General features: G+C 44.1%; 1 protein-coding gene across 1 annotated transcript in view; it reads right to left on the bottom strand.

Annotated features, from left to right (window-relative positions):
- The window catches only part of LOC139388485 (laminin, gamma 3), a 241,296-nt gene that overhangs the window by 12,179 nt on the left and 210,176 nt on the right, over positions 1–18,941 (bottom strand). Inside the window, exons 13-20 of the mRNA XM_071135177.1 lie at positions 12,379–12,567; positions 11,120–11,365; positions 8,089–8,242; positions 7,786–7,928; positions 7,354–7,532; positions 4,404–4,584; positions 3,071–3,297; positions 851–927 (exon numbers count right to left, since the gene is read on the bottom strand). Of these exons, the coding sequence (XP_070991278.1) occupies positions 851–927; positions 3,071–3,297; positions 4,404–4,584; positions 7,354–7,532; positions 7,786–7,928; positions 8,089–8,242; positions 11,120–11,365; positions 12,379–12,567 (1,396 nt within the window). The remainder of the gene's footprint in view (positions 1–850; positions 928–3,070; positions 3,298–4,403; positions 4,585–7,353; positions 7,533–7,785; positions 7,929–8,088; positions 8,243–11,119; positions 11,366–12,378; positions 12,568–18,941) is intronic.

Genomic DNA, 18,941 nt, shown 5'->3' with positions numbered 1-18,941 from the left:
TCATTCCCAGAACAACAGCAAAGGGCCTTGTGAAGATGCTGGAGGAAACAGGTACAAAAGTATCTATATCCACAGCAAAACGAGTCCTATATCGACATAACCTGAAAGGCCGCTCAGCAAGGAAGAAGCCACTGCTCCAAAAACCGCCATAAAAAAAAGCCAGACTACGGTTTGCAACTGCACATGGGGACTTTTTGGAGAAATGTCCTCTGGTCTGATGAAGCAAAAATAGAACTGTTTGACCATAACACTTTTTTTTAACACTTTTTGGGTTGAAACATGATTCCATATGTGTTATTTCATAGTTTTGATGTCTTCAGTAATATTCTACAATGTAGAAAATTGTAAAAAAAAAAATGAAGAAAAACTCTTGAACGAGTAGGTGTCCAAACCTTTGACATTTACTGTATATATATATATGGGTCTGACTACCACACCTGAGTTCAAATAGTATTTATTATATAAATTACTTCAGCTTGGCTAATCTTGTGCTGCAATGGAACCAATGGAATAGACCCAAATATGCAAACACTGACAGCGCCCATATGGAACTCCAGGCAAGTTTGATGAAACAGCTCAAAGTATTTGACAGAAAACCAACAGGTCTGCTGAGCACAAGTCAAATGGATTCCAGTTATCTCGTCGATCTCTCTACTCCCTCTCAATAGACCGAATGGGCATTCATTCAGCATATTCAGAGGCTTTGTACTGTTGTCATTGACAGAGGGTGTCGGTGGCAGGCCAGCCGTTGTGCGACTGACAGACGGGAAGAGGCAGTGCCTCTATTAGAAGAAGATGACCTTTGTGTGCCATAATTGGCCACTTAGTCTATTGACCTCCAGTGACTTACCTTTTCATAAGTATCTCTGATTCGTTCACCGCAGAGTTCCAGCGGTTGGGCACAGGTGTCATCTTGAAAGGGATGACCTTTGGGAAAGCAGAGCAAAGTGAGAAGACCTGAAACGGTGCAGTCTCATAGACAAAAGAAAACTGGAAGACAACGTTTATACAGTATGATCTGTATAGGCTGACATCAGTTGCTATTTTAAACCTGAATTGTGACCATGCACAGTTATCTGCTGACCTTAGATGACCAATGTTCAACTCAAAGTAGGCTGACTCAGAACTCACTGTTCAATAGGCATTTCAAGAAGACATACTGAAGGCTGCAATTACACACGTTCACTCACTAATGTATACAGCGACAAAGTTTTTCTGTTGTGGCACCAGTAGATAAATGTTGACTATTTTTACCTTGTGACATTCATTTTGAGAAAATTTGAATAATTGAATCGCAATACATGACACACACACTACTCTTCCTATTTTGGAGTCGTTCTGCTTGTTAATGTGGAATGGCATTGCTCCGGCTCCAGGCTTGCCCAAACGATTGGGGAGGTAAGTTAAATGCACGGCACACACACACACACACACACACACACACACACACACGAAGCACTGCCAAAACAAGCTCTCTCATTTCCCCAGAACCACATAACATGGCAGCCATATTCATAATAGAATTCCAAGCTGACGCTGTTAAGCGTGAAGATACGGGGGAAAGCCTGAGCTGTAGCATAACAAATCATTCATTTCAGCCGAGAGTTAGTCAGAGAAAGGTGTGCTCACTCACTCGATTTTTAGAGATATGGAGCTTCACATTGAGAAATACTGTGCTTTAGGGATCCCTATTGATCAATGCGTTTGAACCTCTACTGAATAGCCACTAGTAACTCAGTTTTTTTTTCAAATGAAAAAATGGCAAAATACTTTAAATGGATAAATAACTGCAGACCTCGCTAAGCGTGATCACTATGTGTTCATGTATGCTACTGCAATGTCAACTTACACCGAAAAAATATATAAACGCAACATGCAACAATTTATACGATTTTACAGAGTTACAGTTCATATCAGTAAATCAGTCAATTGAAATACATTCTTTAGGCCCTAATCTATGGATTTCACATGACTGGGAATACAGATATTGTATGCATCTGTAGTAAGGTAGGTGCGTGGATCAGAAACCCAGCCAGTATCTGGTGTGACCACCATTTGCCTCATGCAGCGCATCACATCTCCTTCTCATAGAGTTGATCAGGCTGTTGAGTGTGGCCTGTAGACTGTTGTCCTACTCCCCTTCAATGGCTGTGTGAAGTTGTTGGATGTTGGCGGAAACTAGAACACGCTGCCGTACATGTCGATCTAGAGCGTCCCAAACATGCTCAGTTGCAGTCAAGTCAAGACCCTGGTGAGGACACCCGAGCACGCAGATGTGCTTCCCTAAGACTGTTTCTGACAGTTTGTGCAGAAATTCTTCTGTTGTGCAAACCCACAGTTTCATCAGCTGTATGGGTGGCTAGTCTCAGACGATTCCGCAGGTGAAGAATCTGGATGTGGAGGTCCTGAGCTGGTGTGTATACACGTGGTCTGCAGTTGTGAGGATGGTTGGACTGTCAAATTCTCTAAAATGACTGTGGCGGCTTATGGTAGAGAAATTAACATTCCATTCTCTGGCATCAGCTCTGGAGGACATTCCTGCAGTCAGCATGCCGATTGCACACTCCCTGAAAACTTGAGACATTTGTGGCATTGTGTTGTGTGACAAACCTACACATTTTAAAGGTGCACCTTTGGAATGATCATGCTGTTTAATCAGTTTCTTGATATGCCACACCTGTCAGGTGGATGGATTATCTTGGCAAAAGAGAAATGCTCTCAAACAGTGATTTAAAAAAAATTGAGCACACAATTTGAGAGCGTATTGAACATTTCTGGGATATTTTATTTCAGCTCCTGAAACATGGGACCAACACGTTTAGAGTTTTGTTCGGCATTCATTTATGAATACTTCAAATGACAGACTCAACAGCAGTCATTGATGAGTCAGAGACAGTGGTTTGTGTCCCAAATGGCTCCCTGTTCCCTACATAGTGCACTTCTTTCCTCTTTTTTTTTGACCAGGGCCCATGTCATTGGTCGAAAGTAGTGCACTATGCAGGGAATGGGGTGCCATTTGGGACAGAGACGGTGTAAATGAGTAAAGAGTAAATGTGAATGTCCCACTGACCATGTTGTCCAGGTCCAGAGTTGCCTGCGTCAGCTGGGTCCGTGCACTTCTAACCACGGACATAGAGTCAGCAAGGGTCCTGCACAATGTTCTCCACCCTTCCTCCTGCTCTTCCTCCATGCTGGCGCTACAGTTCAAAGCGGTGGCAACAGTGTGCAGCTGAGCTGAGAGAGTGTGTGTAGATGTCTCCAGGAGAGCAAACTGTTTGACAAAGGCTTCTTTTGCCTCTGCGGGGAATCAAAGAAACAGATGTGAGCAAACTTCAAAATACACAGCATGGATCAGTAAATGGATCCTTTGGATTCCATTTCAGTAGTATTGTTATTTGGGACACAAGGCCTGCCAACCCCTTTGTAGTGTGATTTGTAGTGGAACCGTTGCATTTTATCATGGCCTGCATATTGTACATTCTTAGACTGAACTCACTGCACAGTGAGTCCAGGTGCCTTTGGTTGTTGTTCTGGTTTTATTGTCGTCTCATAATGTTAACTGCCGTGCGCCTAGCTAATGTGACATTCTGGGTCTATTTGTGAGAGGAGGGTCATTACCGCTTTGTTCGCTCTGTGAGATGATAAACTGTGTCTGTGTGCGTGTGTTTGTCTGTGTGTATACTGTTCTGTCTCGGTTCTCCACACAGAGTCCCCACTCCTAGCCTAGCGTTATTGGACCGCACAGAGCAGAATGTCCCACCAACGAAGACTAGTGGCGTACCAAAGTAGGGTGGGCAGCGGTTGGACTGCCATAATCCTGATTATAGCTTTAATCATAATACAGGGATTAAAAGATGTGCTTGCTGCATCTCTGTCATACAAATAGGGATTAAGTTGCCCATACACAGCCCTGCCTGCCTTGTTCTGTATTGTTGGGACTCAGCCTCCATTCTGTCCATATCAATGAACCTGTAAGCCTTTTATGGTACTCCCCCCCCCTCTGCTCATAAAATAATGCGAAATTCCGTTAATTGTGGAGAGATGATTGTTAGGCTGGTTGACTGCTGATTCAGTCTCGTTCTATCCCATTATGTTGGGTTATATCTTTAACCATGTCTAGCTGAACAGTCAGCAAGGCATGGACAGTCATTCTGTGTGCGGTTTGGTGTCATCTGCTCTAGGTCTACTTGATCCACGGAATGGGACGTCGTGATGGTATTGCAATCTACAATGTGAGATGGGCTATACGTCAGGTATAATGGCCAAATGAGAGTACAGTGGTAAACTGCATTGGCAGTGGGATTTCCGATTTCCTGACTGGTTGGTTGAGAATAACAAACTGTCACAGAGTTTTCTGATTGATCGAGTGGAATGAGTGAGTGGGTGGGGTGCTGATTGTTTACCTTGTATAGCCAGGAAGTCCTCCAGCGCATTGGGCAGGCTGTCCTCCCCCTGATGGCCACGCTCGTGATGCTGGCGCTCGTGATGCTGGCGCACGTGATGCTGGCGTCCGGAGCCATTCCGGCAGTCGAAGCGTGCCAGGAGCTTCTCCAAATCCTGCAGCCGTGCCTTCAGCTTCCCTGCCTGTATGGGAAAACACCAGAACACCAAACAATGGAGGTTTGGTGGGGGAGATTGTCAATGATGAGAATACAAATACAAATATGCACTCTGGTATGCTGCTCCCAAAGTGTGTAATGAAAAAATATAAGGTTTCCTCTCAGATCCAGGATCTGGAAAGGTTTTGTATAGGTGTACACACTTCCCCCTTTTAAAGGCCCAGTGCAGTCAAAAACTTGATTTCCTGTGTTTTATATATATTTCCACACTGATGTTGTAATAATACGGTAAAATGTTGAAAATGATGATACTGCCCTTTTAGTGTTAGAGCTGTTTGAAAAAAACACCTGGAATTTCAGCTTGTAAATTAGTAATAGACCAACAGGAAAGAGTTCCACACCTCTCTGCCAACAACAGCTAGTTTTCAATTGTCCCCTCCCCACTAAGACCACACCCAGACTGTCCGAGCAAAGTTCTTGATTGAGAAATTGCTCTTTGCTAAGAAGATATGTCTTTCATATTTTGACATTTTAATTGAAAACACAACTTAATTGTTACCCAGAAGTGATTAGATATTGAAATAAAACAAAATGGCTGTGATGGACTTTTTTCAACAGGAGATTGTCATTGAAAGCAGATGACAACATGATCCCACAGTGGCCAAAAACAAAATCACACCCAGCCATATTTACAGCGTTGTTACGGTTTTCTTCGGTTGAAAGAGAGTCGGACCAAAATGCAGCGTGGTTGATTCGATACATCTTTAATAAAGACAAAACACAAACAATACAAAAAAATACCGTGAAAACCTATACAGCCTATCTGGCGACAACAAACACAGCGACAGGAACAATCACCCACGAAACACTCAAAGAATATGGCTGCCTAAATATGGTTCCCAATCAGAGACAACGGTAATCACCTGCCTCTGATTGAGAACCAATTCAGACAGCCATAGACTTTGCTAGAGAACCCCACTAAGCCACAATCCCACTACCTACTAAAACCCCAAGACAAAACACACCACATAAATAAACCCATGTCACACCCTGGCCTGACCAAAATAATAAAGAAAACACAAAATACTTCGACCAGGGCGTGACAAGCGTATTCAATCTCATTCAAAACACAGAGATAAACATCTACGTTAAGAGTAGATTGTCTATCTTAACGTGAAACCGATTGTACATTTTAAAAGCAATACTCTCTGTGCAGTGGGAGCAGGGCAAGCTCAACCCTAAGCACAGTTTCATACATTGCTTGTCAATTCTTAAGTGGACCTTGCTTTTGCATGAGCTTCCAGGCCTCTATGACAAAGGCATATTACTGGCTGGGGAGCCATCCGTTTTTGGAGTAGGCAATTAGCAGGCTCAACCTGTGTGTGTGTGAGTGTGTGTCGCTGCTAAACACGAACAGGTGAGGAGGTACAGATGTCCTATCTTAATTTGATCACTCTGTTGTCGCAGAGAATTGTCCTGTGCAGCAGAAAATGCCATTTGCGGTGAATTCAACGTTTAAAAAGGCTTCAAAAGATTGTAATTTTCACATACATTTTTTTGTGGATTTGCCCTTCCCAAAAATGCATCAATCCCTATAAACATGTCCTTTATAATTATAATCCACATAATAATTCACATGTCCTGTTGCTGCAGGATTATTTGTCTGCTGTGAGAAATTGGTCAAATGAAGATAGTACATCTGTAGGTGGAGAGGGCATTTATAATACCACTTCTCTTTCACTCTCCTTGGTGGACACTCACCCACATTCACTTTAAAAACCTGTAATTTGGACACTTCAGTCCACCCAGAGGTAAAATCTGTTATTATATTACGATAAGAGCAACAATAACTCCACACACACAACACAATACGGTATCTTCCAGTTGTTGTTTTTGAAACGTACATGAACAAAAGGAACATACTGTAACAAAAGGATTTCTCCCCCTTTTTCTATACTGTAGTGCTCCCCCTATGGTTACATTCTATCCACCCCCCTCCTTTTTCTCTCCTGTCTTTAGAAGGGAGGAAGGTGTGTAGAAAAGAGCCAGAGGTGAGATATGAGAGCGAGAGATGAAGAGATGTGAGAAAAAGAGACTGCATGGTAGAGAGAAAGAGATGAGAGAAAGAGACTGGTAGGTAGAGCAGAGTCGTTTTATGGGCTCTGAGCAGACCGGACCCCGGTTTCCTCTGAATTGCTAACGCTGTGGAAATCACAGCAGTCTTTCCCAGGTACACAAATTGTTTGCTGGAGAAAAAAACAAACCACTTCAGCAAGAACAAGCATATGTACGGAAAGTACCAAACTCTGCTATTGGCTTTGCCTGCAGAGAAAAGCCACTGTATAGCGTTTAGAACATAAGGCTCCCTATATAGTGCAGTTCACTACTTTTCTGGCCAAATGTAGTGCACTATATTGGGATTAGGGTTCAATTTGGGACGCACCTGGTCTATTTCTGTAGCTATTTCTGTATCTTCACATTGACTTCAGTCTGACTCTTAACTTACCTTAGTTGTTTAAATAAGGAGGCCAGATGGCCATGATTGTTAGACTACAAAGATATTATTGGGTAGGAGTTTGAATAGCTGACTTTTGTTTTGGAGCAAATGGCATTATGCAGTGGTGATGGGTTAATAACAGCACCAATTACCTATGGAGATTTACCCCACAGACAGGCTGAGAAGCAGACTGGGAAACAGACGGATAGGGATTCTGGCAAAAAAAAGGAGGCAAACTGACACAGAGAAGAAGATGGAGAGACTGACAGCCTTACGAAGGCACGCGCACACTCTTACCTCCTCCTTGACTAGCCCGTAGCAGACGGGGCACTCTTCACACTGGTGCGTGGCTCTGTTGTGGAAGTAGTTGAGCTCACACTGGTCACACTTGTACCCCACGAAGCCCTGGCGGCAGGGACAGGTGCCGTTGGTGTGGCACTGCATGGAGCGGGAACCCATAGGGTCGCAGTTACAGGCTGAGAGGGACAGGGGAGGGGGAGTGGACAGGGTACAGGTGGACAGAGGGAGGCAGGGGTGGAGAGGGGGTAGGGGACATGAATGTCAGAGGGGTGAAACAATGGAAGTATTCGAAATTCCATGCTTGCGTTTTGCATTTTTTAAAACGTATTGTTATCAGAATTACTTGATTTAGCATATATTTTGGCCTGTCTTAGTATTTGACACACAGGGACTTCTAGACCCAAACACAGTATAGGCTACTGTAGCTACCTCTGCAGCCTCGTGAGGAGAAACCAAAGAAGCCCATACGACAGGTGCTGCACAGCCGCCCCTCCAGTCCCGGCTGACACACACACTGCCCTGTGATTGGGTGGCACCCCGCGGAAGACGAGCCAATGGGATTACAGTTGCACCTTAGAAACAGTCGATGTAAAAAGTGATTCACGTACAGTAATAATTATTAACGAGACAAAACAGAACTACAGTATAAAGTATAGAGTCAGAAACATGTAAATGAAAGGACTATTCTAATCCATATAGATTAGTGCGGAATCCCTGGAGAAATCCCTGTACCTCTCACAGCCTACTCCAGGCTGCAGGTTGAAGAAGCCGACTGAGCACTGGCCACAGTCTCCCCCGGTCACATGACTAAGGCACTGACAACTTCCGGTCTGGGGGTCACAGTCCTCCAACAACCCAGAAGTCCCTGCAGGACTGCAGTCGCAGGCTGGGTGAAGACACAACCACATGTCAACCACACATCAACCACGCAACCTCACATCAAATACAGTATCAAAAAGTACGGTGGCCTAAACACACACACATACAGTACATGATCAAAACAGAACACAATTCAAACAGTCTCCAAAAAGTGACATGAATCATATCCATCACAGAAAAATTACAATAATTAAACACAGTATAAAAAATGTCTGTGACAAGCCTGACAAAACACTGAATCTTATCCCTGTATCAATGTTGCAGACACTGCTGTGATCAATTATTTCCCACCCTCTATCCATTCACTCAATCTTCAATCCATTTTTATCCACACTTTATCCACACAATCCACACTTTATCTTCTAATCTATCCCTTCACTCTATTCTACATTTACGTTTTTCATTTTTGTCAGAGGTGGCAGAACTGAGTTCTCGGGTTGGGGTGTAAGGTTTAAGCATAGCTTGAAGGTATGGAGGGGCAGTTCAACTTGCTGCTCCGTACGCAAGTACCATGGTCTTTTAGTGGTTATGAGCTTCGACTGGAAGCCAGTGGAGTGTGCAGAGGAGCGGGGTGACATGGGAGAACTTGGGAAGGTTTAACACAAGGCAGGCTGCAACGTTCTGGATAAGTTGCAGGGGAGCCCAGCCAACAGCGAGTGACAGTGACTGGATAAGGACCTGAGCCACTCCTTGTGTAAGTTAGGGTTGTACTCTACAAATGTTTATAGAGCATGAACCTGCAGGAGCGAGTCACTGCTTTTATGTTTGCAGAGAACGACAGGGTTTTGTCCATGGTCATGCCAAGTTTCTTTGTACACTGGGTAGGGGACACCGTTGAGTTGTCAACAGTAATGGAGAGGTCTTGAACGGTCAGGCCTTCCCCGGAAGGAAGAGCAGCTCCGTCTTGTCGAGGTTGAGCTTGAGGTGGTGGGCCGACATACAAGCTAAGATATCTGCCAGGAACGCAGAGATGCGTGTCGCCACCTGGGTGTCAGAAGGGGGAAGGAGAAAAGTAGTTGAGTGTCATGTGCATAGCAATGATAAGAGAGAACATATGAGGATATGACGGAGCCGAGTGACTTGGTGTATAGATAGAAGAGGAGAGGGACTAGAACCAAGCCCTGGGGGACACCAGTAGTGAGAGTATGTGATGTAGAGACAAATTCTCTCTACGTCACCTGGTAGGAGTGGCCTACCAGGTGACGGATGCAATCCAAAAGTGTGCAGAGCCTTAGATGCCCAGCCCTGAGAGGGTGGAGAGGAGGATCTGACAGTTCACAGTGTCAAAGGCAGCAGATAGATCTAGGATGAGAACAGAGGAGAGAATGTTAGCTTTGACAGTGGGGTGAGCCTCCGTGACACACAAAAGAGCAGTCTCGGTTGAGTGCCCTGTCTTGAAGCCTGATGGTTTAGGGTCAAGAAGGTCCTTCTGAGAGTGATAGCGAGAGAGTTGGTCAGAGACAGCACCCTCAAGTGTTTTGGAAAGAAAATAAGGGATACTGGTCTGTAGTTTTTGATGACAAAGGAGTCGAGGAGAGCGATTCAGCGATTCAGGGGAGCGATTCAGGCAGGGGACGCAGCCAGTGGTCAGGGATGAGTTGATGGAAGTGATGAATGGGAGACGGGAGGAGGGGATGGGGTTGAGCGCGCAGGGTTGTCGGGCGGCCAGACCTCACTAGTTGCAGGATTTCATCTGGAGAGAGAATCCTCTGAGGTTCATAGTCTAGACAGGAATAAAGTACAACAATCCTTCTCTTTGTAGGGTGTGTCTTGTCTGGCCTGTGTGCCTGGCTGTATGTGAGCTGGAACAATGCAGAGGCAGAGCAGGCCGTTTATCTGTGAGGTGTCTGTGGGACAGCTGTATTTTCCTGAGCCTGAGTGTGTGTGTGTGTGTGTGTGTGTGTGTGTGTGTGTGTGTGTGTGTGTGTGTGTGTGTGTGTAACTCAGTGAGGGAGACAGCAGAGTGAGACTTAGGGAGACTCATGGGCTTCTCCCTCACCACTTTGTCATATTTGTGTGCATTCCAAATGGCACCTTATTCCCTCTATAGTGCACTACTTTTGTAGTGCACTATGTAGCGAATAGGGTGCCATTTATGAAGCAAACTCTGCTCAGCCCTGGGGTTATAGATGGAACAGCTCAGGTACTCTCTCTCTCTCTTTCTCGCTCTTTGTGTCTCTATTCCTATCACTGCCTCTATCTCTCTCCATCTCTGTGGCTCTATTTTTCTCTGTCGTTTCTTGCACTCTTTAGCTTTCTCTTTATAACGTTTTCGCTCTCATACATCTGCAGTATTTAAATCCTCCAATGCCCTTCATGTATATCAGGAGAAAAAAAAGTGTATTTAAAGTTGAAACTTTTCTCTTTCTATTCATACATTGTAATGGAGACAAAGTACTGTAGTTGGAATGTCAGACTGCTCTCCGCTTCTTTCTCTGAACTACGTTCAACTGACACTATTTCCTTGTAGGTCTATGACTTCTATTCACTCAGAGAGAGAGAGAGAGAGAGAGAGAGCATGTAAAGAAAATGTTCTCTCACTTTACAACAACTGTGGAGTTCCTAATGACACTTTTAACCACAACTCTCACGCTCTAACTTTTACGAAGAATAATTTTTACTGAGACTTGCTGAAGTCAAGTCAATAGTACAGTATGAGAAAATAACTTGTTAAACCCTCAAGAAAAGCTCACTATAAATCCACACATAAAGGGCACATATACACAGACACACATTGATGCACACAAACAAATTATATAACACGTTGAAATACATTCATTGTCAATACATTCTACATTTTTAATTTTGTATTTCTCCTTAATTAAAAAACCTATGTCACAGTAACCCAAACCTATATACACCCTTCCCAAGTTCACACACTCACGTTTGCACTTCCTGGCCATCGTCCGGTCCATGGCATCTCCATAGTAACCGCGTCGACAACGTTGACAGTGGTCTCCCTCGGTGTGTCCCAGACACTTGAAGCAGCGGCCCGTCATGTGATCACACACGCCCAGCGCGTTGGGGTCCACGTTACCGTTACAGTCGCACCGCTCGCACTGCCGAACCAGCCCAGAACGGCCCAGGGGGTCGCCGTGGAAACCGTCCTCACACAACTCACACCTGGTTCCTGAGCAGAGACGATGTTTGTGTTTGTGTGTGGGGGTTTCGGTGGCCATTCTAATTTCAACCTAAATCAATATTTTTCAGACAAACTTCAAATTCAGTGACATATATGAAATTCTTGTAATGAATAAACGATCCCAACCCGACAAGGGAATATGTTTTCATTCACACACTGTGCTCTACACATGCTAGGATCAAGATCAATTTTATCAAGACAGCGAGAACAGTTAGCTATCACCAGCAAGGTTTTTATAAATCCAATTTGTGGAAATACGCTCCACTGAGCAAACAATGAACTTCAAGGTTGTGTCCCAAATGGCACCCTATTCCCTACTATATAGGGCAGGGGTGGGCAAACATTTTTGCTCAAAGGTTTTGAAATACAACGGAGGGACGCATTTTTTTGGTCGGACCAATTGTTTGTTAATCAATTTGCGGGGGTGTGATGCAGAGTGTGATGCAGTGCCTTAGACCGCTGCGTCAGTGCTTGAGGCGACACTATAGACCTGGGTTTGTTTCTGGCTGTGTCACAGCTGGCCCGTGACTGGGAGACCCCATGACAAGGTGCACAATTGGCCCAGCGTCGTCCGGGTTAGGAGAGGGTTTGGCAAGCCAAGATTTCCTTGTCCCATCGTGCTCTAGCGACTCCTGTGGTGGCTTCCGGGTTAAGCGGGCATTGTGTCAAGAAGCAGTGCTGCTTGGCTGAGTCGTTTTTCGGAGGACGCATGGCTATCGACCATCTCCTGTCCCGAGTCCCCATGGGAGTTGCAGCGATGGGACAGGACTGTAACTACCAATTGTATACCACAAATTATTGTTATTATTATTATTTAATAAAATGAAGTCTCGCGGGCCAGATTGGTCAGGTCGGGTGGGATACGGCCCGTGGGCCGTACTTTGCCCCCCCCCCTTGATAAGGTGACATTTGGGATCCAACCCAGGTTGGGGGAATGGCATGGTTTGTTTCCATTACCAGACATCTAACAGTAATCTAACAGTAACAGTAATTCATCTCACCCCTCTGTCCTGAAGGGCAGTTGGTACAGACCACGTCCCCAATCTCCATAATTTGAGCACAGCTGGTGTGGTCCGGGCAGGGGCAAGTTTGACAGTCGTTGGTCGTGCCAATCAACGCGTTGCCATAGTAACCATCCAGGCAGCGCTCGCAGGTTGGTCCTGTGGTGAAATCTGCACACTCACACACACCTGCGTGGGGTAGAGAGAGAAGGAGAGACGTAGAACGTTACAACTCACTAAAGCGCACACAGGACCATCATACTGAATCTCAGTAGCAGACACAGATGAATGACTCTGAGACATGTGACTGAGACTGGTGGTACTTGTGAGTGGGAAAGCAGCAACTATTCAATACACTTGAAGGTACCCAGCTACCCATCCACCTCCCTCTCTCACCTCACTCACTCACTCCACTTTCATTCTCTCCCTTTTTCACAGGCACAAGCTAGTGCGAACCTGAACATGTGCACACACACACACACACACACACACACACACACACACACACACACACACACACACACACACACACACACACACACACACACACACACACACAGGAGGATGGATGCTGTATTGATTTTCTCCTCTGACAGATCCAGGCCACAGTGAGTAGAGTTCCCCTTACCACCAGCAGAGTGCGCTGTGTCTCTGTCTCTAGCCAGCTGTCTGCACCATACACGTCGCTCTCCACACAGGCACAGCAGAACGAGAGAACAATAAGAGGAACCAGCCAATACTGAAACCCAGTCCTCCACCGGAGAGAGAGAGAGTGCAGAAATAACTGGTCTAAATTCACTGTAATTGCTTTGGGAAAAATAAGAGCGGGATTCAGACAGAAAGACCTTCAAGAAGTTAACTAATTCACCCCAAGTGAGAGATTACCATATGTATTATGTCCTAAAAACATAGAGCCTCAGGGAAAACAACTCTGGGCTTTACGCATGTAGCTTCAGCTCTTCACATATATAATACATCTGGTTTCCATAGAAATTGATTTTATGAACTTTTGACCACTCATCTAGTTCTTCTCTCTGTTTGCTGGGATAATTAGCCACGGAGTTGTAACTGTTAAATATGCTCGTTATGATGGAGAATCATAGTTTGAATAATAAACACTCTCCAAACCCAAACGTAAGTAAAAAATAACTAGGCCTACAATTCAATATAAACCTAATCAAACTTCACTTCACATATGTTGCAATTATGTGAATAGTTATGTTCACGATTCAAATCATTAAGAGTCTAAGCTGGGGATAACATATGGAATTGTTTTAAGATGGTCAAACCAAGTATCATTTAGCTACTTCATTTGGAATTTTAGGACCCCTTCAGGTATCAAACAAATATTTGGTCAAACATTGAATAACCCAGAAAACGGCTAAAAATAGCCCATATTAACATATGTAACAGGGACCATAAAGTCAATAACTTTCTTGTAACAGGTGACGTTCATATATCTCTGAAACTCACTTCGATAAAAACTTTGATGATACAGTGGTAGCAATACATGATTATAACATCTACTGAAAAGACGGAAGTGCCAACGGAGGCGGTGTTGCAGTCTATATTCAGAACCACATTCCTGCAAAGCTTAGAGACGATCTAATGTTAAATACTGTTAACGTAATATGGCTACAGGTTCATCTGCCTCACCTAAAGCCCATTAGTGTGGGAAGCTGCTTTAGACCACCAAGTGCTAACAGTCAGTATCTGGATAATGTGTGTGAAATGCTTGATAATGTATGTGATATCACCACAGAAATATATTTTATGAGTGATTTAAATATTGACTGGCTATCATCAAGCTGCCCACTCAGGAAAAAACTTCAGACTGTAACCAGTGCCTGCACATGTGATCAGGTTGTCAGTAAACTTACCAAGGTAGTTGCAAACAGCACAGGAATTAAATCATCAACATGTACTGATCACATCTTTACTCATGCTGCAGATATTTGCTTTAAAGCAGTACCCAAATCCATAGGATGTAGTGATCACAATATAATAGCCATATCTAGGAGAACCAAAGTTCCAAAGGCTGGGCCTAATAATGTGTATAAGAGGTTAATCAATCAATCAAATGTACTTATCAAGCCCCTCTTACATCAGCTGTACAGAAACCCAGCCTAAAACCCCAAACAGCAAGCAATGCAGGTGTAGAAGCAAGGTGGCTAGAGGTCATACAAGAGGTCATACAATACGTTTTGTAGTGATTCATATGTTGATGATGTAAAGAATATTTGCGGGTCTGTGGTGTGTAGTGAGGAGCAACCAGACGCTGCTGGTCTGTGGTGTGTAGTGAGGAGCAACCAGACGCTGCGGGTCTGTGGTGTGTAGTGAGGAGCAACCAGACGCTGCTGGTCTGTGGTGTGTAATGAGGAGCAACCAGACACTGCTGGTCTGTGGTGTGTAGTGAGGAGCAACCAGACGATGCTGGTCTGTGGTGTGTAATGAGGAGCAACCAGACGCTGCTGGTCTGTGGTGTGTAGTGAGGAGCAACCAGACGCTGCTGGTCTGTGGTGTGTAGTGAGGAGCAACCAGACGCTGCTGGTCTGTGGTGTGTAATGAGGAGCAACCAGACGCTGCTGGTCTGTGGTGTGTAATAAGCACCCACCCATTAAGAAAATGACTGTAAAAACGGTTAAATCCCCTTGGATTGATGAGTAATTTAAAAATGGTGTGGTTGGAGGTATGGCAATTTATTCTGGCAGCGCAACTGATTGGCAAACATATTGCAAATTAAGAAATCATGTGACTAAACTAAATAAAAATAAACTACACTATGAAACAAAGATAAACTGTATATAAATAATGATAGTAAAAAAGCTTTGGGACACCTTAAATAATTTTTTTTGGGGAAAAAAGCCAACTCGGCTCCTTCATTCATTGAATCAGATGGCTCGTTCATCACAAATCCCCCTGATATTGCAAACTACTTTAATGACTTTTTCATTGGCAAGATAAGCAAACTTAGGGATGACATGCCAGCAACAAACGCTGACACTACACATCCAAGTATATATCGGACCAAATTATGAAAGACAAGAATTGCACTTTTGAATTCCGTAAAGTCAGTGTGGAAGAGGTGAAAAAAAGTATTGTTGTCTCTCAACAATGACAAGCCACTTGCGGTCTGACAATTTGGATGGAAAATTACTGAGGAAAATAGCAGACGATATTGCTCCTATGTGCCACATCTTCAATTTAAGCCTACTAGAGAGCGTGTGCCCTCAGGCCTGGAGGGAAGCTAAAGTCATTCCGCTACCCAAGAATAGTAAAGCCCCCTTTACTGGCTCAAATAGCCGACCAAATCAGCCTATTACCAACCCTTAGTAAACTTCTGGAAAAAATTGTGTTTGACCAGATACAATGCTATTTCACAACAAACAAATTGACAACAGAATTTCAGCATCCTTATAGAGAAGGACACTCAACAAGCACAGCACTTACACAAATGACTGATGATTGGCTGAGACATAAAATGATTGTGGGGGCTATCTTGTTAGACTTCAGTGTAGCTTTTGACATTATCGATCATAGTCTGCTGCTGGAAAAACACATGTGTTATGGCTTCACACCCCCTGCTATAATGTGGATAAAGAGTTACTTGTCTAACAGAACACAGAGGGTGTTCTTTAATGGAAGCCTCTCAAATATAATCTAGATAGAATCAGGAATCACCCAAGGGGAGCTGTTAAGGCTCAGTTTTTACTAACGACATGTAAAGCCAGAGAGTCTATGTATGCGGATGACTCAACACGACACATGTCAGCAACTACAGCGACTGAAATGACTGCAACGCTCAACAAAGAGCTGCAGTCAGTTTCAGAGCGGTTGGCAAAGAATACGTTAGCCCTAAATATTTCTAAAACTAAAAGCATTGTATTTAGAATGAAACACTCACTAAACCCTAAACCTCAACTAAATCTTGTAATAATTCATGTGGAAATTGAGCAAATTGAGATTACTAAACTGCTCGGAGTAACCCTAGATTGTAAATTGTCATGGTCAAAACATTTGGGGCGGCAGGGTAGCCTAGTGGTTAGAGCGTTGGACTAGTAACTGGAAGGTTGCAAGTTCAAATCCCCGAGCTGACAAGGTACAAATCTGTCGTTCTGCCCCTGAACAGGCAGTTAACCCACTAGGCCGTCATTGAAAATAAGAATTTGTTCTTAACTGACTTGCCTAGTTAAATAAAGGTAAAATAAATAAATATTGATGCAGTAGCAGCTAAGATGGGGAGTAGTGAAGTCTGTCTATAATAAAGAGATGCTCCGCCTTCTTCATAACAACACTATCAACAAGGCAGGTCCTACAGGCCCTAGTTCTGTTGCACCTTGGCTACTGTTCAGTCATGTGCCACAAAAAATGACGTAGGAAAATTGCAATTGGCTCAGGAGAGGGCAACACGGATGGCCCTTGGATGTACACAGAGAGCTAATATTAATCATATGCATGTCAATCACTCTACTTTTATTTATTTATTTTATTCAACTGACATGCACCGAGCTGTCTGTCTGAACTACTGGCACACAGCTCGGACACCCATGCATACCCCACAAGAGGTCTCTTCACAGTCCCCAAGTCCAGAACAGACTATGGGAGGCACACAGTACTACATAGAGCCATGACTATATGGAACTCTATTCCACATCAGGTAACTGACGCAAGCAGTAAAATTAGATTTAAAAAACAGTTAAAAAACACCTTATTGAACAGCGGGGAGTGTGAAGCAACACAAATGTTGGCGCACGCGCACGCGCACGCGCACGTGCACACGCACACGCACACGCACACGCACACGCACACACACACACACACACACAGATTTAGTACTGTTGATACAGTGGGGAGAACAAGTATTTGATACACTGCCGATTTGGCAGGTTTTCCTACTTACAAATCATGTAGAGGTCTGTCATTTTTTTTAATCATAGGTACACTTCAACTGTGAGAGACGGAATCTAAAACAAAAATCCATAAAATCACATTGTATGATTTTTAAGTAATTAATTTGCATTTTATTGCATGACATAAGTATTTGATCACCTACCAACCAGTAGTAATTCCGGCTCTCACAGACCTGTTAGTTTTTCTTTAAGAAGCCCTCCTTTAAGAAGCCCTTACCTGTATTAACTGCACCTGTTTGAACTCGGTACCTGTATAAAAGACCTGTCCACACACTCAATCAAACAGACTCCAACCTCTCCACAATGGCCAAGACCAGAGAGCAGTGTAAGGACATCAGGGATAAAATTGTAGACCTGCACAAGGCTGGGATGGGCTACAGGACAATAGGTAAGCAGCTTGGTGAGAAGGCAACAACTGTTGGCGCAATTATTAGACAATGGAAGAAGTTCAAGATGACGGTCAATCACCCTCAGTCTGGGGCTCCATGCAAGATCTCACCTCGTGGGGAATCAATGATCATGAGGAAGGTGAGGGATCAGCCCAGAACTACACGGCAGGACCTGGTCAATGACCTGAAGAGAGCTGGGACCACAGTCTCAAAGAAAACCATTAGTAACACACTACGCAGTCATGGATTAAAATCCTGCAGCGCATGCAAGGTCCCCCTGCTCAATCCAGCGCATGTCCAGGCCCGTCTGAAGTTTGCCAATGACCATCTGGAGGAATGGGAGGTCATGTGGTCTGATGAGACAAAAATAGAGCTTTTTGGTCCAAACTCCACTCACCGTGTTTGGAGGAAGAAGAAGGATGAGTACAACCCCAAGAACACCATCCCAACTGTGAAGCATGGAGGTGGAAACATCATTCTTTGGGGATGCTTTTCTGCAAAGGGGACCAGACGACTGCACCGTATTGAGGGGAGGATGGATGGGGCCATGTATCGCGAGATCTTGGCCATCAACCTCCTTCCTTCAGTAAGAGCATTGAATATGGGTCGTGGCTGGGTCTTCCAGCATGACAATGACCCGAAACACAAGGAGTGGCAACTAAGGAGTGTCTCCGTAAGAAGCATCTCAAGGTCCTGGAGTGGCCTAGCCAGTCTCCAGACCTGAACCCAATAGAAAATCTTTGGAGGGAGCTGAAAGTCCGTATTGCCCAGCGACAGCCCCGAAACCTGAAGGATCTGGAGAAGGTCTGTATGGAGGAGTGGGCCAAAATCCCTGCTGCAGTGTGTGCAAACCTGGTCAAGAACTACAGGAACTACAGGATCTTTGTAATTGCAAACAAAGGTTTCTGTACCAAATATTAAGTTCTGCTTTTCTGATGTATCAAATACTTATGTCAGGCAATAAAATGCAAATGCATTTTTGTTTTAGATTCCGTCTCTCACAGTTGAAGTGTACCTATAATAATAATAATAATTACAGACCTCTACATGCTTTGTAAGTAGGAAAACCTGCCAAATCGGTAGTGTATCAAATAGTTGTTCTCCCCACTGTATGTGTTAGTGGTGGAGTAGGGGCCTGAGGGCACACAATGTGTTGTGGAATTTGGCAGAAGGTAATGGGGATCCATAATAAATACAAATACAAATACAAATAGCCCACAGAAACACATTGAATAACAGATGCATTCATGGAAAAACCAACAGT

The sequence above is a fragment of the Oncorhynchus clarkii genome, chromosome 29 (assembly GCF_045791955.1).
Source record: "Oncorhynchus clarkii lewisi isolate Uvic-CL-2024 chromosome 29, UVic_Ocla_1.0, whole genome shotgun sequence".
Classification (NCBI taxonomy): Eukaryota; Metazoa; Chordata; class Actinopteri; order Salmoniformes; family Salmonidae; genus Oncorhynchus; species Oncorhynchus clarkii.
The sequence above is the reverse complement of the archived record's forward strand: the minus strand, read 5'-3'. Positions and strand labels throughout refer to the sequence as shown.